Source organism: Acanthochromis polyacanthus, chromosome 22 (assembly GCF_021347895.1).
Source record: "Acanthochromis polyacanthus isolate Apoly-LR-REF ecotype Palm Island chromosome 22, KAUST_Apoly_ChrSc, whole genome shotgun sequence".
NCBI classification, from domain to species: domain Eukaryota; kingdom Metazoa; phylum Chordata; class Actinopteri; family Pomacentridae; genus Acanthochromis; species Acanthochromis polyacanthus.
This window is the reverse complement of record NC_067134.1, coordinates 7,635,398-7,658,557: the sequence shown is the minus strand read 5'-3', so window position 1 is coordinate 7,658,557 and position 23,160 is coordinate 7,635,398. Positions and strand designations below refer to the sequence as shown.

The 23,160-nt window shown below is 45.9% G+C and overlaps 4 protein-coding genes and 1 long non-coding RNA gene across 40 annotated transcripts; 2 read left to right on the top strand and 3 right to left on the bottom strand.

Annotated features, from left to right (window-relative positions):
* The first annotated feature begins 2,109 nt into the window (after positions 1-2,109).
* On the top strand, positions 2,110-7,405 carry LOC110962549 (cyclin-dependent kinase 5 activator 2-like). Its single transcript, XM_022210547.2, has 3 exons — positions 2,110-2,597; positions 3,615-3,752; positions 6,574-7,405. Exons 1-3 carry the CDS (start codon positions 2,187-2,189, stop codon positions 6,943-6,945), a joined length of 921 nt encoding a protein of 306 aa, XP_022066239.2. The 5' UTR covers positions 2,110-2,186; the 3' UTR covers positions 6,946-7,405.
* Positions 5,633-6,567, bottom strand: LOC127531835 (uncharacterized). 10 transcript variants are annotated; one of them, XR_007939038.1, is made up of 5 exons: positions 6,454-6,567; positions 6,321-6,384; positions 6,016-6,288; positions 5,845-5,918; positions 5,710-5,798 (listed from the first exon to the last, which is right to left on the bottom strand). It is a non-coding gene; the product is annotated as an uncharacterized LOC127531835 (long non-coding RNA). The 10 variants fall into 10 exon arrangements; XR_007939036.1 differs by lacking the exon at positions 5,845-5,918 and having other exon boundaries at positions 5,676-5,775; positions 5,970-6,043; XR_007939044.1 differs by lacking the exon at positions 5,845-5,918 and having other exon boundaries at positions 5,687-5,798; positions 6,261-6,283; positions 6,339-6,384.
* Positions 7,406-8,792: 1,387 nt separating the features above from the next.
* LOC110962548 (F-box only protein 3-like) lies at positions 8,793-18,974 on the top strand. The gene is made up of 12 exons (XM_051941983.1): positions 8,793-9,230; positions 11,596-11,685; positions 11,874-12,037; positions 12,617-12,731; positions 12,799-13,003; positions 14,978-15,023; positions 15,106-15,190; positions 15,498-15,620; positions 15,691-15,806; positions 15,925-16,032; positions 16,119-16,204; positions 17,184-18,974. The coding sequence occupies exons 1-12, from the start codon at positions 9,043-9,045 to the stop codon at positions 17,331-17,333; spliced, it is 1,476 nt and encodes a 491-aa protein (XP_051797943.1). The 5' UTR covers positions 8,793-9,042; the 3' UTR covers positions 17,334-18,974.
* Positions 9,238-11,299, bottom strand: LOC127531819 (involucrin-like). 26 transcript variants are annotated; one of them, XM_051942021.1, is made up of 4 exons: positions 10,722-11,299; positions 10,491-10,595; positions 10,218-10,343; positions 9,238-10,154 (listed from the first exon to the last, which is right to left on the bottom strand). In XM_051942021.1, exons 1-4 carry the CDS (start codon positions 10,779-10,781, stop codon positions 9,930-9,932), a joined length of 516 nt encoding a protein of 171 aa, XP_051797981.1. In that variant the 5' UTR covers positions 10,782-11,299; the 3' UTR covers positions 9,238-9,929. The 26 variants fall into 26 exon arrangements, 23 of the variants coding, with proteins under 23 accessions (XP_051797981.1, XP_051797982.1, XP_051797965.1 ...); XM_051942022.1 differs by having other exon boundaries at positions 10,491-10,574; XM_051942005.1 differs by having other exon boundaries at positions 10,449-11,299.
* A 314-nt stretch (positions 18,975-19,288) lies between the features above and the next one.
* LOC127531816 (chromosome alignment-maintaining phosphoprotein 1-like) lies at positions 19,289-21,642 on the bottom strand. 2 transcript variants are annotated; one of them, XM_051941992.1, is made up of 3 exons: positions 21,382-21,642; positions 20,050-20,753; positions 19,289-19,815 (listed from the first exon to the last, which is right to left on the bottom strand). In XM_051941992.1, the coding sequence occupies exons 2-3, from the start codon at positions 20,750-20,752 to the stop codon at positions 19,433-19,435; spliced, it is 1,086 nt and encodes a 361-aa protein (XP_051797952.1). In that variant the 5' UTR covers position 20,753; positions 21,382-21,642; the 3' UTR covers positions 19,289-19,432. The 2 variants fall into 2 exon arrangements, with proteins under 2 accessions (XP_051797952.1, XP_051797953.1); XM_051941993.1 differs by having other exon boundaries at positions 21,465-21,642.
* Positions 21,643-23,160: the final 1,518 nt, after the last annotated feature.

The following is a 23,160-nucleotide window of genomic DNA, read 5'->3' as shown; positions in this document are numbered from 1 at the left end:
GTGTTTGTGGTAAATTTTTGAGTCATTTTGGACTGTAGACTCCTTTAGGACGTTTCAAGTCATCTTGTACGATCTTTATCTCATTGTAGACAAGCTGAAAGTCATTTTGGGTAAATTTGAGACTTCTTGGACATTACTGCCTCTTTTGGTAAAGCTTATGTCATTTTGGGCAACAATTCTGAGTTATTTAGGTTCTTTTTGAACATTTTTAAGTCTTTTGGACAGTTTAGACTCCTTTAGGACAGTCTCAAGTCATCTTGGACAGTCTTCGTCTTCTTGTGGACAAATTGAAAATCATTTTTGGGGCTCTTTCGGACAAATTTTGAGTCTTTTTGGGCAATTTTAAGTTTTTGAGGTTAATTTGGAGTCTTTGCGAACAGTTTGGACACATTTAAGACGATGTCAAGTCATCTTAGACTATCTTTATCTTACTTTGGACAAATTGAAAATCATTGTGAGTAAATTTTGCTTTTTGGGACCATTTTAAAAATCTTATTTGAATAAATTTGGACTCTTTTGGACATTTTGGAGTCTTTTTTGACAGTTTAGAGTCCTTTAGGATGCTCTCAAGTCATCTTGGACAAGCTTTATCTCATTATGGACAAGCTTCAAGTTAATGTGAGTAAAATTTGAGTCTTCTTGGACATAATGGACTCTTATTGTCAGGTTTATGTCATTTTAGACTGCAATTCTGAGTTATTTAGGGTCTTTTTTGGACAATTCTGAGTCATTTTGGACAAATCTTGGGACACTGAGGACAGGTTTAAGTCTTTTGGATAATTCTGTCTCACTTTCAGCTGGTTCCAGGTCAACTCAGGGAAGAACCAGTGATGGTTTGAAGCAGGTAAAAGGCTTCTTCATCTTCTTCACCATCAGGCTCCCTCTGGTGGACGCTGCAGCTCAGAACATCATCTGACCACGTTAAAGAAACCTGAGGAGACATTTTATACCTCCAGAATGAAACCAGCGGTCATGAGAGGTGGACCAGGGTGGTCTAGTGTCTCCATGAAGGTCCTGCCAGTGTCTGGTGCTATTGAGAGTCAGTTTGACTCATTTTGAGTCATGTTGAGCAAGTTTCAGGAGATTTTGATCAAGATTTGAGTCATGTTGACCTAATCTGAGTCACTCCACACTGATTTTGAGTCAAATTGGTCAACTTTACAGTAATTTCAGACACATTTCGAGTCCCGTTGACCTATTCTGAGTCTTTATTTACTAATACTGAGTCATGATGAGCAAATTTCCAGTCATTTTAATCTAATATTGAGCCATTATCTGACAGATTGTATGTGATTTTGATTTAGATTTCAGTCATGTTGGGCTAATTTGAGTTATGAGTTATTTTTGGATAATTCTGAGCCATTTTATGCTGTTTTTTTTTTTTTGTGATTTCTCACAAAATTTGAGTCAGTTTGGACACATTTAGAGTAATGTTGGACTCATTTGAATCATTTTAGACTAATATTGAGTCATGCTGAGCAGAAATTTTCTATCAAGATTTGAGCAGTTTAGGACATTTGAGTCATATTGACCTTATCTGAGTTTTTTTTTTTTTTTTTAACAAATATCAGATCATGATGGACAAATTTTGAGTCATTTTGGAAACATTTAGAGTAATTTTGGGCTAATTTGAATCATCTGAGACTCATTTGGAGTCATGCTGAGCAGGTTTCAAGACATTTTTTATCAAGATTTGAGTTGGAGTCACACTGACCTAATCTAACTTGTTATTTCACTAATTTTGTTTCATGATGAGCAGCATTCAAGACATTTTGGTCAAATATTGAGTCATTTCTGACAGATTTTGTGTCATTTGGGTCCAGATTTGAGATTGTTTGGGTGAGTTTTAAGTCATGTCGGACTAATTTGAGCTATTTTTCAATAATTTTGACTCACTTTGTTCAATTTTTAGTAATTTTTCACAAAATTTGAGTCATGCTGACCTAATCTGTGTCTTTCTTTGACTAATGTCAGGTCAGATAGACAGATTTTGAGTGTTTAGGTCTAATCTGAGTGTTAACTGACAGGTTGTGAGTCATGTTGGTGTATCAGAACGACAGACAGGTGAAGATGCAGACAGACAGGTGGACAGCCTCCCCCTCCCCTCCTTCCCTTCCTCCCCCCTCCCTCCTCTTCCTCCTCCGTTGCTGCTGCAGAGGCTCGCGCCGCTCGGTCCGGTTGTCGTCATGGGAACGGTGCTGTCTCTGTCTCCGGGCTCGCGGAAAGCCGCGGCTCGTGGACCGGAGAAGCTCTCGGTGCAGGAGCCGCCGGAGGAGGAAGAGGAGGATGCTGAGGATGAAGAGGAGGAGAAGAAGAAGAAGAAGAAGAAGCGGCACGCGCTGCTGCTGCACGCGCTCACCTGGAAGAAGCGCCTCGTGGCCGCGCGAGCCAAGAGGAAGGGCGGCAAGAAGGTGAAGCCGGTGACCGAGCAGCAGCGGCGGGAGCAGCCCGACGCCGACGCCCGGCACAGAGCGCCCAAGGCCGGACTCAGGCACGGACCCATCCCGGTGCCCGTCCCCACCGTCCCGGAGCGAGGACACCGGCAGAGGCAGGGCCGGCCGGAGCTCCCCGTGTCCCCGCGGAGGGTGGTGGTCCAGGTTGGTGCTGCATGGTCCGGTTCAGAGAGTCAGGATGAGAACCAGATAGAACCAGAGAAACCCAGTTAAAACCAGCTGGAACCAGTTACAAGGATTTAAAGTTTAAAACATCTGAAAGAATTTAATTGATTCTGTTCATGAAACATCTTTACTGTCTGTCCTCTTCCCTCCTTGTCTCCTTTTCTCCTCCCTCCCTGTATCCTCACTTGTTGCCACCTTGCCTCCTCTCTCCTTGTCTCCTCCCTCCTTCCCTCTTTGCCTCCTTGTCTCCTCCCTCCTCGTCTCTTTGTCTCCTTCCCTCCTTCCTTGTCTCCTCCCTCCTTACTTCCTTGTCCCATTGTCTCCTCCCTCCTTGTCTCCTTGTCTCCTCGTTTCCTCCTTGTCTCCTTGGCTCCTCCCTCCTTGTCTCCTTGTCTCCTCCCTCCGTATTTCTGTCTCCTTGTCCCCTCTTCTCCTCCCTTCTTGTCTCCTTGTCTCCTCCCTGTCTCCTCCCTCCTTCCTTCCTTGTCCCCTCATCTCCTCCCTCCTTGTCTCCTCCCTCCTCATCTCCTCCCTCCTTGTCTCCTCCCTCCTTGCCTCCTTGTCTCCTCCCTCCTTGTCTCCTTGTCTCCTCATCTCCTTGTCTACTTCCCTCCTCCCTTCCTTGTCTCCTCCCTCCTTGCCTCATTGTCTCCTCCATCCTTGTCTCTTTGTCTCCTTGTCTCCTCATCTCCTCCTTCTTTGTCTCCTCCCTCCTTGTCTTCTCCCTCCTTACTTCCTTGTCTCCTTCCTCCTTGTCTCCTTGTCTCCTCCCTGTCTCCTTGCCTCCTCCTTCCTTGTGTCCTTGTCTCCTGTCCTCCTTGTCTCCTTGCCTCCTTGTCTCATCCCTCCTCATCTCCTTGTCTCTTTGTCTCCTCCCTCCTTGTCTCCTTGTCTCTTCCGTCCTTGTCTCCTCCCTCCTTGTCTTCTTGTCTCCTTCTTTCCTTGTCTCCTCCTTCTTTGCCTCCTTGTATTCTCGTCTCCTCGTGTCCTCCTCAGGCGTCCACAGGTGAGCTCCTCCGATGTCTCTCAGATTTCCTGGTTCGTCGTTGTGTCAAGCTGAAGGAGTTTTCGTCCAATCAGATTGTGGTTTGGTTCCGGACCGTGGACCGGGCGCTGCTGGTTCAGGGCTGGCAGGTAACGTGTTGTTGTTGCTGTTGTTGTTTTTGTTTGTCTGTTTGTTTTATGGCTGAAGGTCACATGACCATATGTTGGTGTAGAATCCTGATTTATTCTGATCAGGTCAGTACTGACCCCCACAGAGTAGAGTGGTAGAATGAATGAAGGAATGAATGAATGAAGGAATATATTTTATTTAAGTGTCATGACCCTATATAAGTGCCCAGCCCGTATGGGCTTATATGACCCTGGTCATCAAACAGAGAAGATGGCATACGGTTAAATGAATCACTATAAACATCAGGTTGTATACATGGTTTTCAGTCTCAAAGTCCATGCCTTCTCTATGTAGGTTGCAACGGAAAATATTTTGTTTTCAAATAACCATTTTAACATTTCTCCCTCGGACATCCAAAACAGATCAGGATTAACATTCTGGATTTTTGCAAACAAAACAGTTCTCAAATTCATATACAAAGGACAGTCAAACATAAAATGAAATTCATCTTCAACCAAAGACATACCACACCCAATACATAGTCTTTTATCCTCGGGGATCCCTTTGTAACGACCTACCTCAGTCTGTAGAGGCAGAACTCCAGCTCTGAGCTGAGCACACACAGACCTCTGTCCTCTTTTTAAGTAACAATTTACATAAGGCTCTACACAAAAACAGTCCTTCAACTGAATGTACGTTCGTAGTTTTGGTTTACAAAGCAAATCAAAGTGCCACTTCTCTTTATAGATCTCAAACAATATCTTTCTCTGGTCTCGTAATTTACACTGCAAATTATTTTGAAACAAGGACTGCAAATTCATACTAACAAAGATTTCAAGGACACCCTTAGTCCAGGGATATTTATGAATTCTATCCCAGCTGAATACCCTCTTGGTGAGCCTGTCCTCAGGGAAGCATACAAGGCGGTTCCAGAGTCTTAAGACTTCAATCCTCTGCTTCACCACACAAGGCTCCCAGCCCATGTCTCCCTCTATGGCTGCCCGAGGGGTACATTTGTGAACTCCTAGGAAGTATCTTATAGCCCTTTGCTGAACAGTGTTACACTCGGTGTCCTCCCCCGATCCCCATACTCCTGCTGCATAAAACAGTATAGGTGCAACCATGGAGTCAAACAGCTGAGTGAACGTAACAGAAGTCAGATCCGGGCAAGCTTTCATCTTATTACTTACAGCACCGAGGGCCCTCCCAGCAGAGTCTGCTAGAGCTCTTTTGCCCGTACAGTAACTCATATTTTCATGAAACATAAAACCAAGATACTTATAAGTTACGGAATATAACAACAATGTTTGCCCACAATAAAATTTATAGTCACTTAAGGCACCAAAGGTTTTCTGAAATGAACTATTTGAGTTTTTTCTTGATTAATAGCAAGTCTCCGTTTTATACACCAGTCATTCATCATATTCAGCATATTTTCTAACTTATTTTCTTCCTCTGCAATCAAAAGAATATCATCAGCATATAATAAAATACTGAGATTAAACCCCTCAATGTCTATTCCACAGTTAGCCCTCTTTATTTCCTGAGCCAAATCATTAACGTAAAGAGCAAAGTAGGAGAGAGGACATCTCCTTGTTTTACCCCAAATGGAGTAGGGAACCAGTCCGTCCTCAGACTGTTCACCTGCACACATGCTTCTGGTGCTTTGTATAAGGCTTTGATTGAATTATAAAAAATACCATTAATACCATGCTTAATTAATTTATATTCCAGGAGATCTCTATGTATCCAATCAAATGCTTTTTTAAAATCGACAAAGCAAGCAAAAGTGCTCTTTCCCTCTTGCAGTCTGGCTTTCACGACAGAGGATAGAACATAAATGTGGTCAATACAGGCTCTGTTTTTCCTAAATCCATTCTGCTCATCTACCAAAATATTATTTACATAAATAAATTCACAGAGACGATTATTCAGAAGAAAATATTTTGTAAACCGTACTCAATAAACTTAAGTAGAAGTAGTCCTATCTGTCCTGTCCTCTCCTGTCCTGTCCTCTAGTCATACCTGTCCCTCTAGTCCTACCTGTCCTGTCCCTGTAGTCCTACCTGTCCTGTCCCTCTAGTCCTACCTGTCCTGTCCCTCTAGTCATACCTGTCCTGTCCCTGTAGTCATACCTGTCCTGTCCCTCTAATCCTACCTGTCCTGTCCCTGTAGTCATACCTGTCCTGTCCTGTCCCTCTAGTCATACCTGTCCTGTCCTGTCCCTGTAGTCCTACCTGTCCTGTCCCTCTAGTCCTACCTGTCCTGTCCCTCTAGTCATACCTGTCCTGTCCCTGTAGTCATACCTGTCCTGTCCCTCTAATCCTACCTGTCCTGTCCCTGTAGTCATACCTGTCCTGTCCTGTCCCTCTAGTCATACCTGTCCTGTCCTGTCCCTGTAGTCATACCTGTCCTGTCCCTCTAGTCCTACCTGTCCTGTCCCTGTGGTCATACCTGTCCTGTCCTGTCCCTGTAGTCATACCTGTCCTGTCCCTCTAGTTCTACTTGTCCTGTCCCTGTAGTCCTACCTGTCCTGTCCTTCTAGTCCTACCTGTCCTGTCCTCTCCTGTCCTGTCCTCTAGTCATACCTGTCCCTCTAGTCCTACCTGTCCTGTCCTTCTAGTCCTACCTGTCCTGTCCCTCTAGTCCTACCTGTCCTGTCCCTGTAGTCCTACCTGTCCTGTCCCTCTAGTCCTACCTGTCCTGTCCCTGTAGTCCTACCTGTCCTGTCCCTGTAGTCATACCTGTCCTGTCCTGTCCCTGTAGTCATACCTGTCCTGTCCCTCTAGTTCTACTTGTCCTGTCCCTCTAGTCCTACCTGTCCTGTCCTGTCCCCTCCAGGATCAGTGCTTCATCAGTCCTGCCAGTCTGGTCTTCGTGTACCTGCTGTGCAGGGACGTGGTGGACGAGGACACGTCTTCAGAGCAGGAGCTCCATGCCACCTTCCTGACATGTCTCTACCTTTCCTACTCGTACCTGGGCAACGAGATCTCGTACCCTCTGAAGCCCTTCCTGGTGGAGTCGAGTCGTGATGCATTCTGGGACCGAGCGTTGGAGACGATCGAGCGTCTGAGTGGCGACATGCTGCGCCTCAACGCCGACCCGCACTTCTTCACGGAGGTGTTCCAGGACCTGAAGAGACAGGGGACGAGGGAGGAGGACGAGGACAAAGACGCCCAGGAGGGAGGAGGCCGAGACGACCTGGACCGCTGAGAGAGAGAGAGGAGACGCCAGTGTTCGTCAGTGAGACTCGCCCGGCGGCAATGCTGAATGTAAACCGGTGGCTGGTCGCTGCCGTTACCATGGCAACCGACGAGCGGCAAACCCCGAGACGTGGACGCCCACTCGCCCTAACTGCATGCTGTCAATCAAAGCTAACACACCATTGTGGAAGTGTTACCATGGCAACCGCACACGCGACCAACCGCCAGCCTTATTTTTAGTTGACTTCGTTCCTGAACTTTAATTCACATGACATGTTGGATTTCCTGCCTGAATGTAAATGGTTCCTTTCAGAATAAAAGTCTGAACAGTTGGTCATGATGTATAGTCAGTCAGAATGAGAGTCTGTCCTCTATTTCCTGTTCTGTTGTCCTCGGAGACGCATTACGACTGTAGTTCTGACTGTAGTTCTGTATGTTATGAATTAATAAATGTCATATTCATGATTGAAGCTGGAAGTTCTCATCCTGATCCATGAATCTGGAGAATAAAATAGAATATTTTGTATTTTTATGATGACATTATGGTAAAAAACATTCACATTTCAAACGGTGTAACCACAGTAAAATACAACATAAAATACCAATTATTTTAAAGATATATTAATGGTCTAACAACATTTTTTAAAAATTAATTTCTTTAATGGTGATTCTTGTAAAAAATTAATTTTACGCTTTTAAACAGAATATATAAATAGTAAAACTAACAAAGTATTTTCTAAAATAAAACAATAAAATCAACAAAAAACAGAATTTTCTGTATTTTAATCTTCACTTTATGTTTAAAAAATACTTTTTCAGTGTTTTAATGTTGCACAAATGGTAAAAAAAAAAAAAAAAAGCACCAGTAAAAGTTCAATAAATGGATAAGAAGTGATAAACAATAATATCCTGACAGCTGGTTATGGACCAGAACTGACCAACAGTAAAAACTAAACCAAAAGGGACACTTTCTAGTGTTTTATGAAGCATCTAGGTGGTGGACCAAGGGCAAAAAAATATGTAAAATACATTTTTTAAATAAGTAAATGTTGAATAATCTCTAAAATACTAAATAATTATGGTGACATTTTCTGCTATTTGTGGTTGGTCTGCTGGTGAGTAAAACTGCAGCTTTCCGTGAATAATAACGGAGCTGCAGTGATAATACAGTTCTTTAAACATGAGGACATGCTGATCTCCCTGTGATGAGAGCGGCTCCTGTCCAGATGTTGCAGCTGTAATCCTGCGCTGACTCTCTGCTGCATCGCTGCTCCGCTGCATGGGAACAGCTCAGACCGGTCACATGGTGCGGCGCTGCTCGCTGCTCATTGGTCCAGATTTGCTGCAGAGAGAGAGAGATGACGGATATGAAAAATCAAAGTTTGAACAGAAACCTGGCGATGCTCCAGATGTTCCAGATGTTTTCAGGCGTGAGGTTTATCTCCTGACTCCAGAGGATGGCTTTATTTCCCAGGTATCTACTAGAAAATGTCCAGAGGTTCCACGAAACAGCAGAAATCAAATGTTTCACAATAAATCCTCTTTAGAACGTTAATATTCTTCCATCATGTTCTGATCTAAGTCAGCTCACACAGAGAACCTCCTTACAGGTCCAGCAGACAGGTGGTGCTGTTCTCCAGCCACCAGAACCAGACTTCTGACTGAGGAGAACCAGGCTAACATCTGGATCAGGAAGAAAACAGAAACAAGCAGCAGAATGATGATGAGGGACATTCAGACCATTCTGCACCGGAACCTGAACCAGAATCTGAACCTGAACCTGAAGCTGGACCAGAACCAGAACCTAAACCAGAACCAGAACCTGAAGCTGAACCTGAACCTAAACCAGAACCAGAACCTGAAGCTGAACCTGAACCTCGACCTGAACCAGAACTTGAAACTGAAGCAGAACCTGAACCACATCCAGAATCTGAAATAGTATAGTATAGTATAGTATAGTATAGTATAGTATAGTATAGCATGGGATAGTATAGTATAGTATAGTACAGTATAGTACAGTATAGTATAATACACAGTTGTTGTTTTACAGCAGTAATTTAAACGCAGTTAATAACAGTCAGGATGTTTATAAGTCCAGAGAAGAAGCATGATGCGCAGTACACTCCTGCGCAGCAGCGGTCGGTATCTAGCTTCCAGCTGCTCGAAGCTCAGAAGAGAAGAAGAAGCGTTGCTAATGCTAACAATGGCAGCTTCCCCGGAGTTACGGATGGACGAGCTGCCCTCAGACCCTCTGCTGCACATCCTGTCCTACCTGGGCTTCAGGGACCTGGTCCGGTACGTACCCCGGGACTCACGGTGCGAACGCCGCTGTTACCTGGAGAACAGAGAATCGGAGAGGAATGGGAGGAGGCTGCGCAGCTAGCAGTCGGCTAACAGCCCCAAACTCCAGCAGCTAGTTAGCTCAGTTAGCTGCTGTGTTTGTTGTCATTTCTATTAAAGACAGAGAAAAGAGCTGCTGACAGCTGTTTACAGAGAGTGCTGGTTAGATGGAGACTCTGCCGGTGGCTGTCAGGGAGCATCGAGCTAACATGGCGACTTTAAACCCAGATAGAGATCTTGTTTACAGTTAGCCGCATGCTAAAAGCTGCTAGCAGCTTGTTTGTTTGGCTGCAGTGTAGCTGGTTTGTTCCTTTAAACTCAGAGTGTTCTGTAACTGCTGATCAAAGTGGTGGTCTGAGGTACGTGTACTGTCATTATGTAGACCTTTGAAGGGTATACTGCATGTCTTGTAGAAATACTGCATCATGTACTACCAGTCCTGCATGTTTTTACGTCATATAGTTTGAAGTGTACAAACTGGTTTTACATGTAGTGTACCAGTGGCTGGTTTGTGTCTCTGGTTTTCTGGTTGTTTTGGAACTTTTTATCATTTCTTTTTGTGAAACTTAAAGTTGAATTTATTTCATTGTTTATTTTTCAACAATTCTGGAATCAACATGTTACTGGATAAATACCAAGTTTATCAGATAACCATCATTCCACCATCAGCTGTAGATGTTCCACCATCAGCTGTAGATGTTCCTCCATCACCTGTAGATGTTCCACCATCAGCTGTAGATGTTCCTCCATCACCTGTAGATGTTCCTCCGTCAGCTGTAGATGTTCCACCGTCAGCTGTAGATGTTCCACCGTCAGCTGTAGATGTTCCACCGTCAGCTGTAGATGTTCCACCGTCAGCTGTAGATGTTCCTCCATCAGCTGTAGATGTTCCTCCATCAGCTGTAGATGTTCCACCATCAGCTGTAGATGTTCCTCCATCACCTGTAGATGTTCCACCATCAGCTGTAGATGTTCCACCATCAGCTGTAGATGTTCCTCCATCACCTGTAGATGTTCCACCATCAGCTGTAGATGTTCCACCATCAGCTGTAGATGTTCCACCATCAGCTGTAGATGTTCCACCATCAGCTGTAGATGTTCCTCCATCACCTGTAGATGTTCCACCATCAGCTGTAGATGTTCCACCATCAGCTGTAGATGTTCCACCATCACCTGTAGATGTTCCACCATCAGCTGTAGATGTTCCTCCTTCACCTGTAGATGTTCCACCATCAGCTGTAGATGTTCCTCCTTCACCTGTAGATGTTCCACCATCAGCTGTAGATGTTCCACCATCAGCTGTAGATGTTCCACCATCAGCTGTAGATGTTCCTCCGTCAGCTGTAGATGTTCCTCCGTCAGCTGTAGATGTTCCTCCTTCACCTGTAGATGTTCCACCATCAGCTGTAGATGTTCCTCCATCAGCTGTAGATGTTCCTCCATTACCTGTAGATGTTCCACCATCAGCTGTAGATGTTCCACCATCAGCTGTAGATGTTCCACCATCAGCTGTAGATGTTACACCATCAGTTGTAGATGTTCCACCATCAGCTGTAGATGTTCCACCATCAGCTGTAGATGTTCCACCATCAGCTGTAGATGTTCCACCATCAGCTGTAGATGTTCCCCCATCAGCTGTAGATGTTCCACCATCAGCTGTAGATGTTCCACCATCAGCTGTAGATGTTCCACCATCAGCTGTAGATGTTCCACCATCAGTTGTAGATGTTCCACCATCAGCTGTAGATGTTCCACCATCAGCTGTAGATGTTCCACCATCAGCTGTAGATGTTCCACCATCAGCTGTAGATGTTCCACCATCAGTTGTAGATGTTCCACCATCAGCTGTAGATGTTCCACTGTCATTTTTTTAAATGTTCCACCATCAGCTGTAGATGTTCCACCATCAAACTGAGTAATTTGGGAGAATTTCTTCATAGTTTCTGACAAATTTGTCATTTTGGAACAATTTCAATTATTTTGGTTGACTTCTATTATTGTTTCGGGTAATTTGTGATTCGTTTTGAATGTTAACAATGAGACACAAAACAACCGCAGAGACATAAAATGACCACAAAGAGACACAAAATGACCAGAAAGGGACACAAAATGACCGCGAAGACACACAAAATGACCAGAAAGGGACACAAAATGACCGCGAAGACACACAAAACAATCAAAAAGAGACACAAAACAGCCAAAAAGACACACAAAACTGTAAACATCCTCTTCAGAAGGTCAGAGTGATGTCATCATTTCAATGTTTTGATTTGATCTGTGTGTCTGGCCCCGCCCCTCCACCTGACGTCGCCCCCTCCAGGTGCAGCTACGTGAGCCGCAGGTTGAACGATCTGTCCAAACACAACCCGCTGTGGAAGTCTCTGTGCTGCAAACACTGGCTGCTGTCAGAGTGAGTGGAGCTCATTTACCACACCTGGAAGCACACAATGCTGCAGATTAACTGTGTGTGTGTGTGTGTGTGTGTGTGTGTGTGTGTGTGTGTGTGTGTGTGTGTGTGTGTGTGTGTGTGTGTGTGTGTGTGTGTGTGTGTTGTGTGTGTGTGTGTGTGTGTGTGTGTGTGTGTGTGTGTGTGTGTAGTGCTGACCGACTGCAGAGTGGGGTGTCCTGGTACTGTCTGTTCAGGCAGTACTACGGGGATCTGGGCCGGTACATCCAGTACTACCCAGTACTGAAGAGAGCCTGGGAGCAGCTGAAGGATTTCCTCCAGCAGAGATGTCCTCGCATGATCGCATCTCTGAAAGGTGACGACAGCTAATTTTTACTCACTGTTAGCTCATTTTAACTTACTGCTAGCTCATTTTAACTCACTGCTGGCTCATTTTTACTCACTGTTAGCTCATTATTAATCACTGTTAGCTCATTATTAATCACTGTTAGCTCATTTTAACTCACTGTTGGCTCATTTGTACTCACTGCTAGCTCATTTTAACTCACCGCTACCTCAGTTTAACTCAGTTAGCTCAGTTTAACTCACTCTTAGCTAATGTTAACTCACCGCTAGCTCATTTTAACTCACTGTTAGCTCATTTTAACTCACCGCTAGCTCATTTTAACTCACCGCTACCTCAGTTTAACTCAGTTAGCTCAGTTTAACTCACTCTTAGCTAATGTTAACTCACCGCTAGCTCATTTTAACTCACTGTTAGCTCATTTTAACTCACTGTTAGCTCATTTTAACTCACTGTTAGCTCATTTTAACTCACTGTTAGCACGTTTTAACTCACTGTTAGCTCATTTTAACTCACTGTTAGCACGTTTTAGCTCACTGTTAACTGATTTTTCCTCACTAATGGCTCATTTTTTTCTCATTGTCTGCTCAGACGGAGCGTCGGAGGTGGAGCTGAACGACATCGAGGCCCAGATCGGCTGCAGACTTCCAGACGACTACCGCTGCTCGTACCGGATCCACAACGGCCAGAAGCTGGTGATCCCGGGGTGAGAACCGGCGAAGGGACCGGGTTCCTCCGGTCCTTCCTGGTCTCACCTCCTGTTGTGTCCTCAGGCTGATGGGCAGCATGTCTCTGTCCAACCACTACCGGTCCGAGGTGCTGCTGGACGTGGAGACGGCGGCTGGAGGCTTCCAGCAGAGGAAGGGCATGAGGCGCTGCCTGCCGCTGACCTTCTGCTTCCACACCGGCCTGAGCCAGTACATGGCTCTGGAGCCGGCCGAGGGACGCCGCATGTTCGAGAGCTTCTACCCCTGCCCCGTACGTACCCCACCGCTGCACAAAGTAGGACAACAGCACAGCCAGGAGGGAGCAGAGAGAAGTAGGAAATCATGTAAACATCAAGGAAAAATATCGCATACTGCACAATTAAACATGCAGTATGACAAACATTAGAGAGAAAACAGCAGAAATGAGACACAAAACTACTAAAAGGAGACGGAAAACAACATAAATGAGATAAAAAAGACTTAATCGAGACAGGAAACCACTAAAACAAGACAGAAAATGACAAAAATGAGATAGAAAACAATGAAAGTGAGCTACAAATAAAATAAAATGAGACACAAATTTACAAAAACTATACAGAAAACAACTAAAATGAAAGACAAAACTACTAACATTTGACAGAAAACACAAATTAACGAAACGAAACACAAAATGACAAACATTTCACTGAACACAACACAAATGAGACAAAACCACTAATTCAATACAGAAAGTAAACAAAATTGGACACAAAACAACTAAAATTTGACAGAAAACAACATAAATGAGATAAAACAACTTAATCGAGACAGGAAATGAGTAAAACAAGACAGAAAATGACAAAAAATGGATAGAAAACAACACAAATGATAGAAAACTACTCAAGTTAGAAAATGACAAAATTAGGGAAAACTTAGCTTTGGTCTACATTCAGAGTCCTTGTAGGCTCCTGGATCGTTCCTAGAGGGTTCCTGCTAGGTTTCTAGACTTGATGTTCAAGTTTCATTATGACAGATCTACAGCGCCTCAGTAAACATCACAGACTACACCACACACATCAGTGATACAGTTCTGATAGAAGTCTTCATGAGGACGCTGTTTTGTGCCCCGCTGGAGGCAAAGTGTACAGGTGAGGACATTTTCACTGAAGCTGACACAGACTGAAAGAAGAGGGGCTGTCCTGGGATCAGGGATGGGCAAGGGCGTCAGTTTGTTTTTAAAAGTGGGGGGGATGGAGACCACAGCACTTTGAGAAAATGTCGAAGAACGGCGGCAAAATGCCACAAGCTGGGCTCAAACTCACAACCACTGCACCAAAGGCGGAGGCTCAACCTGTTGAGCTATCGGTACATGCAGGTAGAGGGGTCTGTGGGCCGCTATAGTACTAATTCTTCCGGGCCGAAATTTTGCCCCTGTACGCCTCTGGTCGGAGCTTCCACTTGGCGCGGGTGCAAATTTTGCATCTGCACATTTTTTTTTAACCTCGTGAAGGTGTGCTGTGTGTCTGTGCAACTCTCGGCGGAGTGCGGATGGTGCGTTCAGGAGCGTCGGAATTTTCTATACTACTGAAAATAACTGGGTTTACAATGGCTTACATGTGAAGAATTTGAATGTGTTGGAGACAAAATGACCCCTGACAGAAAGTGGGGGGGACACATCCCCACCGTCCCCCCCCAAACTGACGCCTATGGTGATGGGTGTACAGACGATGCTGCTGCAATGCTGGGGGAAAAGAAAGGAGTGAAAGCCAGAGTTGCCACACCTTATGGCTGTTACTCTGACTGCTTCCATGGAAGTTAAAGTGTATAAATCAGTAAGTTTGCACATGACAGCAGCAGTGTTCTCTGATGAACTCCATGGAGATGACTCTGACTGACGTGTTCTGCTGTCATCATGGAGTAAACCGTTAGATGTAAAATCATATCACGGTGGTCAGACTGTTCTCTTCCTTCTTCTTTTTGTTCAGCCTGTGTTTATTCATGCCCATCAGTATGTGTGTCGTGTGCACGTTTTGTTGGGTTTCTGTCACTGAGGAGGACAGTGTGGGTCACCAGGCTCAGGAACCGTTATTTTGGGGTCGGGCTGAAAGGTTTGGGAAGCCCTGCTCTAATGAAGCCGTTTATTGATCCTTCAGGGTGAAAGCTGCTTCTCCTTGTAGCTCTGATGGTGAACTGTTCTGTGACGGGGAGTTTATTGTTGAAGATCAGGGTCTCAGTGAGACATCTGACAAGTTCTTCTGTCTTTCAGGATCAGACGGCTCAAGATCCGTCTGCCATCGACATGTTCATCACAGGTCTGTTTGTTTCTGCCACACATGATGAAGAGTTCAGTGGAAAACCTGTAAACCTGACCCTAGTGTGCGTGTCTGTGTTCAGGCTCCTGTTTCCTGGAGTGGTTCACGACTTACGTCCACAACGTGGTCACCGGAGAATATCCAATCATCAGAGACCAGATTTTCAGGTAACGCACACTCCCGTCATTACACAATTACACAAAACTGGTTTTTAGTCTGTTAGGGTTGTTATTTAAAAATATATAGAAGATCAGCTGCTGTTTAAAAAGTTATTCATGAAAGACACAAAATCACCACAAAGAGACACAAAACCACCAAAAACAGACACAAAACCACCAAAAATACACAAAACCACCACAAAGCGACACAAAACCACCACAAAGCGACACAAAACCACCACAAACCATCAACAAAGGCCCCTCATCACTCTTCCTGTGTGTATTTCAGTGATTCCACCTGTTCTTCTGTCTCCAGGTACGTACACGACAAAGGTTGTGTGGCGACCACCGGTGACATCACCGTCTCTGTTTCTACCTCCTTCCTGCCTGAGCTTTCGTCCGTCCACCCGCCACACTTCTTCTTCACCTACCGGATCAGGTACGTGTCCGTCTGGCCTTAGGGTTCCACCTCATCGTTCTGTTCTAACCGCTGAAATGTGCTTTTACAGAATAGAGATGTCCAGCAGCGCCTCACCTGAAGCCGCCTGCCAGCTGGACAGCCGCTACTGGAAGATCACCACCTCTGACGGCAACGTGGAGGAGGTCCAGGGGCCTGGGGTGGTCGGTACGTCACACAGAGACACCAGAAAGACACACAACATGGCCATAAAGACACGCAACATGGCTGTAAAGAGATGCAAAACCACTGGGGACTGCAGATGTGTGTGTTTGTGTGTCTGCAGGAGAGTTTCCGGTCATGACACCTGGAAAGGTGCATGAATACGCCAGCTGCACCACCTTCTCCACCCCATCAGAGTACATGGAGGGTCACTACACCTTCCACAGATTGGGTAACAGTAACACAGACACACACACAACGCCTTTCAAACCACACCTCCATGTTTGGTCGATGCTCTGATGTCATTCTCTCCTGCAGCCAATAAGGAGGAGGAGGTTTTCCAGGTTGCCATCCCTCGCTTCCACATGGTGTGTCCTCCCTTCAGAGAGCCGGTGACTCGAACGGTAAGAGTACAAAGAGACACGAAACGACCACACAGAGACACGAAATGACCACAGAGAGAGACGAAACGACCACACAGAGACACGAAACGACCACAGAGAGAGACGAAACGACCACAGAGAGAGACGAAACGACCACAAAGAGACACGAAACGACCACAGAGAGAGACGAAACGACCACAGAGAGAGACGAAACGGCCACAGAGAGAGACGAAACGGCCACAGAGAGAGACGAAACGGCCACAGAGAGAGACGAAACGGCCACAGAGAGCGAAACGACCACAGAGAGAGACGAAACGGCCACAGAGAGAGACGAAACGGCCACAGAGAGAGACGAAACGGCCACAGAGAGAGACGAAACGGCCACAGAGAGAGACGAAACGGCCACAGAGAGCGAAACGACCACAGAGAGAGACGAAACGACCACAGAGAGAGAGGAAACGACCACAGAGAGAGAGGAAACGACCACAGAGAGAGAGACGAAACGACCACAGAGAGAGAGACGAAACGACCACAGAGAGAGACGAAACGCCCACAGAGAGACGAAACGCCCACAGAGAGAGACGAAACGCCCACAGAGAGAGACGAAACGCCCACAGAGAGAGACGAAACGCCCACAGAGAGAGGCGAAACGCCCACAGAGAGAGGCGAAACGCCCACAGAGAGAGAGGCGAAACGACCACAGAGAGAGAGGCGAAACGACCACAGAGAGAGAGGCGAAACGACCACAGAGAGAGAGGCGAAACGACCAGAGAGAGACGCGAAACGACCACAGAGAGAGACGCGAAACGACCACAGAGAGACGCGAAACGACCAGAGAGAGACGCGAAACGACCAGAGAGAGAGGGGAAACGACAATCGAGACGCGAAACGACAATCGAGACGCGAAACAACCACAGAGAGACTATTATTTCAGACTGTATTTTCAGGTCTTGCGACGTTTACATCCTCTAAAGTCGTACTGTCGGTTGTGTCTCTGCAGCAGAAGGCTTCGTCCTCCAGCTACAGCGCTCGGTTCGACGACCACGACGATGACGGCGAGTACTGCGACGGAGACGGAGACGACTTTGGCGACCTGAGAGGAATCAACATGGCCGCCCTGGAGGGGGCGTGGTGCCCTCGACACATCTGACCTCTGACCCCCGCAACAGGGGATTATGGGACGGACAGGGACCCAATCACCTTCCAGCTGCCCAGGACACAAACTATCGGGGTGCAGTTTTATAGGAAACGTCTTTTTTGTTTGGTGTTTTTGTGGGACGGCGGTGCTCCAGTTTTCAGTTTTATAGAACACAGAGGAAGCTCCGCCCACTGCTCAGGCTTCAGAGGAAGCAGGAGGGTAGACGGTGTTTAGTGGAGGGTCTGCAGACCACCTCGCTGTGTTTTCAGGACGGACTCACTCTTCATGGCGTCTGTTAGCATCTAAACAGTGATGAGATCATTTCCATTCCACAGATTACAGACTACAGGCCTGTGCAGTAACACTTGAATGTCAAATGATTCTCACCTGTAGCAGCTCACAGTAATCAGATTACTACTAAGTGGAGTAGTATAGTAAGTAAAGTAAGAGACAGAAAATGGCCGTAAAGTGAATTAAAAGTAGTAGCTTGTCGTCACACACCCTCTTCTGTTGTTCGTTGTCAGGCCTATGCATTCATTGTGGTTTCATGGAACCAGACTCCTCCTCTACCTGCAGCTCTGATTAGTGCTGCTATGGTGGGTCCTACTGATCTTCTTGGATCTTTTTCCATCTTTGTTGAGTCTCACAGATTTTTCACTTCCTGTGTTCAAGCCTTTTTGTAGAAAATTCGAGCTTTTTTTCATATTTTGGATCATTTTTACTCGATTTGTTCAGATTTTGAGTCACTTTTGACGAGTTTTGAGTCGTTTCGGACAACCTTTAAGTAATCTTGGGTGGATTTTGAGCCGTTTGGGGACTGATGTCATCAATGTTTGACCAGTTCTAGTCTGTGGTTGCTTTGGGTTTCTACTTGGGCTCCTGAGTTATAAACATAGGGTTTGTTTTTGATTGTCTGCTGATACAGTTTAGGATCATTTGACATGAAGCTGATGTTCCACAGGGCTGTACGTTTGTTAATCAGATATGTGATTTAATGAAACATTCTCGGTTTGTTCAAGAACAGCCTGAAGATCTCGTCAGATGCTGAAATCCATGAGGGATTTCTGCTTAAAGATTAATTATCTCAATTATTTAATATGTTTTTCATCAGGACTCAGTTGTTAGCGCCCCCTGGTGGACAAACGTGGCGTTGCAGTTGTTGGAAAAGAGTTTAAATTTGACCAGCAGGTTTCTTCAAGCTAAAGTCGAACTACTTCTATGGTTTTGTGGTTTCTGTGATGGACAAAGTGACTAAAACTGTTGTAAAGATGCAAAGTGGCCACATAAAGACAGAAAACAAAAGTTCTGGTCCTCATGAACATCTGAAGAAACATGCTGGTCTGAAACAACTCCAAACCTGAAGTTCACCACCAGAAGAACGTCCGTAGCTTCCAGAGGATCCGAGGACGTCTTAAAGACACGACGGAGACGCTAACGGAGTGAGCGATGGTGGGTTAGTGGTGGTGTTAGTTCATTAAAGTGCAACGGCTAACATTGTGTTGTTTTGTGGTCTTTGTGTTGCACCAGAGTGTGGACTTCTGGAAGGACTCTGGGTTTATATAGCTTCCAGCGTTTAAGTGTTTTCCTAAACTTAGCATCATGGCGCGGGTTTGTTTTGTAAGTTTGGACTAAATAAACAGATGTTCATGCAGACGCTCTGTTTCCTGTTGTGTTGAAGGTTCTGGATCTAGTTGGTTTGTTTAAGATCTCTGTCAGGTTCCAGCAGAACCGACGGACTTTCACCTGCTGGAGCTCCGAGGTCTCAGTCGACTGCATGAAGGTGAGTTTCAGCATCAAACGCGTGACATTTAGACACAGGAGACGTTTCACCTCCGATCAAACTATAACCGACTAGTTCAAGCTGCTGTACGGCATCAGTGATGACAGACACGCAAAACTACTTCAGGGAGACACAAAATGAGACCAGGACACCACAAAACGACTGAAAGATGCACAAAGACACAAACTCTGCCAGAACGTTTGGTTTTTATTTTAAAAAAAGTTTGTAATTGAATCTTTCGGTCCCATCGCTGACAATAAAAACACAGTTCAGTTTAGCTCCTGGATGTGGTCTACTTCCTGGATGTGGTCTACTTCCTGGCTGTCCCCCGTCAGTCTTCGTCGTCCTCATCGTCCTCCTCCACCTCCTCCACCAGCCTCTCTGTCCTCTTTCGTTTCCTGGCTCCTCTGGTCTGCTTGGCGTCTTTGTCGTCGTGCTCCTCCTCCTCCTCCCCTGCTCCTCCTCCTGCTGTTTCTGCTGCTCCTCTTTCATCCTCCCCCTCCTCCCGGGCGTTGCAGCGGCTGCAGTGCCTCATGAATCCTCCCAGGAAGTGGGACCTGAAGCAGCAGAAGGGACAGGCGTAGCGTCCGGGCCGGTGGGACGCCCTGACATGCTGCTGCAGCCGGCTGGGCAGGAAGAAGCTGCGATTGCAATCCTTGCAGCCGTAGGGACGCTCAACGTCATGGTAACGCACCACATGACTGATGGCGAAACCTAAAACAAACGCACACTGCGGTGAGGACCACAGGAACAACAACAACAACAAACTGTCGCAAGAAGAGCTAAAAGAAACGACAAAATGGAGACAAACATACAACCAACACAAAGAGACACAAAACGACCTGAAAAAGACGCAAAACAACGACAAAGAGACACAAAAATATGCAAAACAACGACAAAGAGACACAAAAAGACGCAAACCAACCACAAAGAGACAAAGACTGGTACCTCTGAGTTTGGTCTTCCAGCCACAGATCAGGCAGACGAAGCGGTTGGAGGTGAATCTTATAACTTTGGCCATGGCCTCCATCTCTTCCTTCAGCAGCTCGCCACTCAGCCCAGCCACCTCGTCATCCTCTGGCAGCTGCATCTGATTGGCTGCGGCGGCGTCCCGTGTGACAGCCTGGGAGGCGTAGGCTTTGGGGATGTCGTGTTTGCGGACCACGTGGTTGACGCCCAGCGCCTTCAGCTTGTTCCTGCGGCCACAGATCAGGCAGCGGTAGCCGCCGCCGTCGAACATCAGCACGTCCTTCTTCACCTCTTCCTTTGCCTCCTCTTCCTCCTCCTCCACCTCCACCTCCTCCACCTCTACGCTGCTCTTCCTGTCAGCGGCATCCTTCCCCCTGTCGTCCCCTCCATCTCCTCCGTCCTCGGGAATGCAGTGCTTGGTGACCAGGTGCTTGTAGAGCTTGGTGAAGTCGCGGCTGGTGTAGAAGCAGTCACAGCAGTGGAACAGCCGGGCACTGCTCTGGTACATCAGGATGTTGCCGAGGCGACCGACCACCACGGAGTCCAGGCAGGCGGGGTGGGTCGCCGCCATGTGGGTCAGCTGGTGGGCGTGGCTTCTGGAGAAGTGTCCACAGTGGGGGCACTGGAGGTGGGCAGCGACGCCACCGCCGGCCTCACCGCGAGTGTGTATGAAGACCGACATCCTGAAGAAAAACAGAGACAATCGCATCATGAGACAGCTGCTGCACAAAACTAACACAAAGAAACATAAAAGTACAACCACAACCAACCTGCTCCTCCTCCTGCTCCTGCAACCACAAAGAGACACAAAAAACCCCACAAAGAGACATCCATCCATCTATTCTCTATACACCGCTTTATCCTCACTAGGGTCATGGAGTCTATCCCAGCTGACTCGGGTGAAGACAGGGGACACCCTGGACAGGTCACCAGTCTGTCACAGTGCTACATATACAGACACACAATCACACCTACGGACAATTTAGAGTAACCAATTAACCTCAGCATGTTTTTGGACTGTGGGAAGAAGCCGGAGTACCCGGAGAAAACCCACACATGCACAGGGAGAACATGCAAACTCCATGCAGAAAGATCCCGACCCACTCCGGGATTTGAACTGTGGATCTTCTTACTGCAAGGCGAAGGGGCTAACTGCTACACCACTGTGCAGCCCCCACAAAGAGACACGTGATGTTTTGTTTTGTTTTTTACTAAATTGATTTAAAAATAATACACAAGAACAAACAGACTCCGGACTGTCCTCTAACTTTTTATTTCAGGTGTAAATTACCGGTTTCGGTCGTTACAAACCTGCTCAGATGCAGTAACGGACCGCAGCTAACAGGCTAAAGGGCTAATAGCCGTAGGTGTAATGCTCCGGTTCCGCCTCCTACCGGCTGGACTGATTCGTCCCGGAGCTCCCGGACCTGCGGACCTCAGCGGCGGCTCCGGCGGAGGAATGTGACCCGGTTTAAAGCTCCATGTTAGGACTGACCACACCGAACAGCCTCCACCGAACTACAGACACACGCTGACTTCCGTGTTTTCCTCCAGCACAGCCAGTCAGCTCGCTGCAGCCTCCCGCCACAGACCAATCACAGTCGTTATTCTGTTCTCGCCCGGTCTTTTTTTTATCGCGAGATTTCAGGTTCACTTAGTTTTCAGCGGTTTCTTTGTGTTATTCGGAGCGAAACGAAAAGATGAAACAAACAGAACTGTAAATATTTAATATATTAATTTAATTCACTTCCTGTCTGCCTTAATTTTCAACAATGAAATAGTTTCTGTCAGAAGCAGAGCAGATCCATGACCCAGATATCTACCAGCCAACATCCAGCCCGAAAAATATCTGAAAAACACAATAAGACACAAAACAACCACAGAAATACAGAAAGACCACGAAAACGAGCATAATGACCACAAATAAGACTAAACAACCACAAAACACACAAACTGGCCACAGAGACACAAAACCACAAGAAAACACACAAAATGACCACAACATGATCATAAAACACACCAAATAACCACAAAAAGACACAAACCGACCATAAAAAAAACAAGCACAAAAGAGACAAAAATGACCAGGAAAAGACAAAAACACCACAACAACACAAAATAGACACAAAATTACCACAAAAGACACAAACCAAACATTCAAAAAAACAAAACAACCACAGGATTACCACAAAAGACACAAAATGACCAGAAAAAAAACACAAAACCACCACACAAACACGTAAACTGATACAAAACAACCACAAAGACTCCGAAAATGTCAACAAAAACACAAAATGACGATAAAATATCACAAAAACACACAAATGACCACAAGCAGACACAAACTCATTATAAAACAAACAAAACAAGCACAAAAGAGACAAAATGACCAGGAAAAGACAAAAACACCACAAAAATCCAAAAATGACAACAAAGAGACATAAAACAACCACAAACATTCAGAAAATGTCAACAAAAACAAGCAAAATGATAGTTTTTTTCTTCAGACTGCTGGATTAGTTTTGTTGTGTGTTTTACTTTGTGTTCATTAATTGTTTATCAGCATGTGTGAATCAGTGTGTGTTTTCCTCAGTGACCACCAGGGAGCTCCACGTCATCATAGTCCATCCAGACAAACAATCACACTCACATTCACACCTACAGACAATTTAGAGTAACCAATTAACCTCAGCATGTTTTTGGACTGTGGGAGGAAGCCGGAGTACCCGGAGAAAACCCACACATGCACAGGGAGAACATGCAAACTCCATGCAGAAAGATCCCAGGCCCACCCTGGGATTTGAACCAGGGATCTTCTTGCTGCAAGGCGACAGTGCTAACGACTAGACCACTGATCATCATAGTTACACGAGTAAACTTCCTGATCCAGCTCCTGTTGACGTCTATAAACACAGCTACTAAACCACTACTGAATGGTGACAGGTTTTAGACGTTCTCTCTGCTGTCTGGTTGTTTTCCTCACACTGCTGGGTTGTCGGTCAGATGAGGAGGAGATTGTGTGCGGCTCAGAAACCGGGTGACACTGAGGTGATTAATGAAGCTATTTCTGTCTGTAGAGACAAATACCTG

Excerpts from the sequence above, each read along its gene's own strand:
- LOC110962548 (XM_051941983.1), top strand. The coding sequence starts at position 9,043 with ATGATGCGCAGTACACTCCTGCGCAGCAGCGGTCGGTATCTAGCTTCC. Across the intron at positions 9,231-11,595 it reads GGCTTCAGGGACCTGGTCCG|GTGCAGCTACGTGAGCCGCA; the intron begins GTACGTACCCCG and ends CGCCCCCTCCAG. Across the intron at positions 15,807-15,924 it reads CCAGGGGCCTGGGGTGGTCG|GAGAGTTTCCGGTCATGACA; the intron begins GTACGTCACACA and ends GTGTGTCTGCAG.
- LOC127531819 (XM_051942000.1), bottom strand. The coding sequence starts at position 10,781 with ATGGTGGAACATCTACAGCTGATGGTGGAACATCTACAGCTGATGGTG. Across the intron at positions 10,155-10,217 it reads TGATGGTGGAACATCTACAG|CTGATGGAGGAACATCTACA; the intron begins GTGATGGAGGAA and ends GAACATCTACAG.
- LOC127531816 (XM_051941992.1), bottom strand. The coding sequence starts at position 20,752 with ATGTCGGTCTTCATACACACTCGCGGTGAGGCCGGCGGTGGCGTCGCT. Across the intron at positions 19,816-20,049 it reads CTGGAAGACCAAACTCAGAG|GTTTCGCCATCAGTCATGTG; the intron begins GTACCAGTCTTT and ends CGTTTGTTTTAG.
- LOC110962549 (XM_022210547.2), top strand. The coding sequence starts at position 2,187 with ATGGGAACGGTGCTGTCTCTGTCTCCGGGCTCGCGGAAAGCCGCGGCT. Across the intron at positions 2,598-3,614 it reads CGCGGAGGGTGGTGGTCCAG|GCGTCCACAGGTGAGCTCCT; the intron begins GTTGGTGCTGCA and ends TGTCCTCCTCAG. Across the intron at positions 3,753-6,573 it reads TGCTGGTTCAGGGCTGGCAG|GATCAGTGCTTCATCAGTCC; the intron begins GTAACGTGTTGT and ends TGTCCCCTCCAG.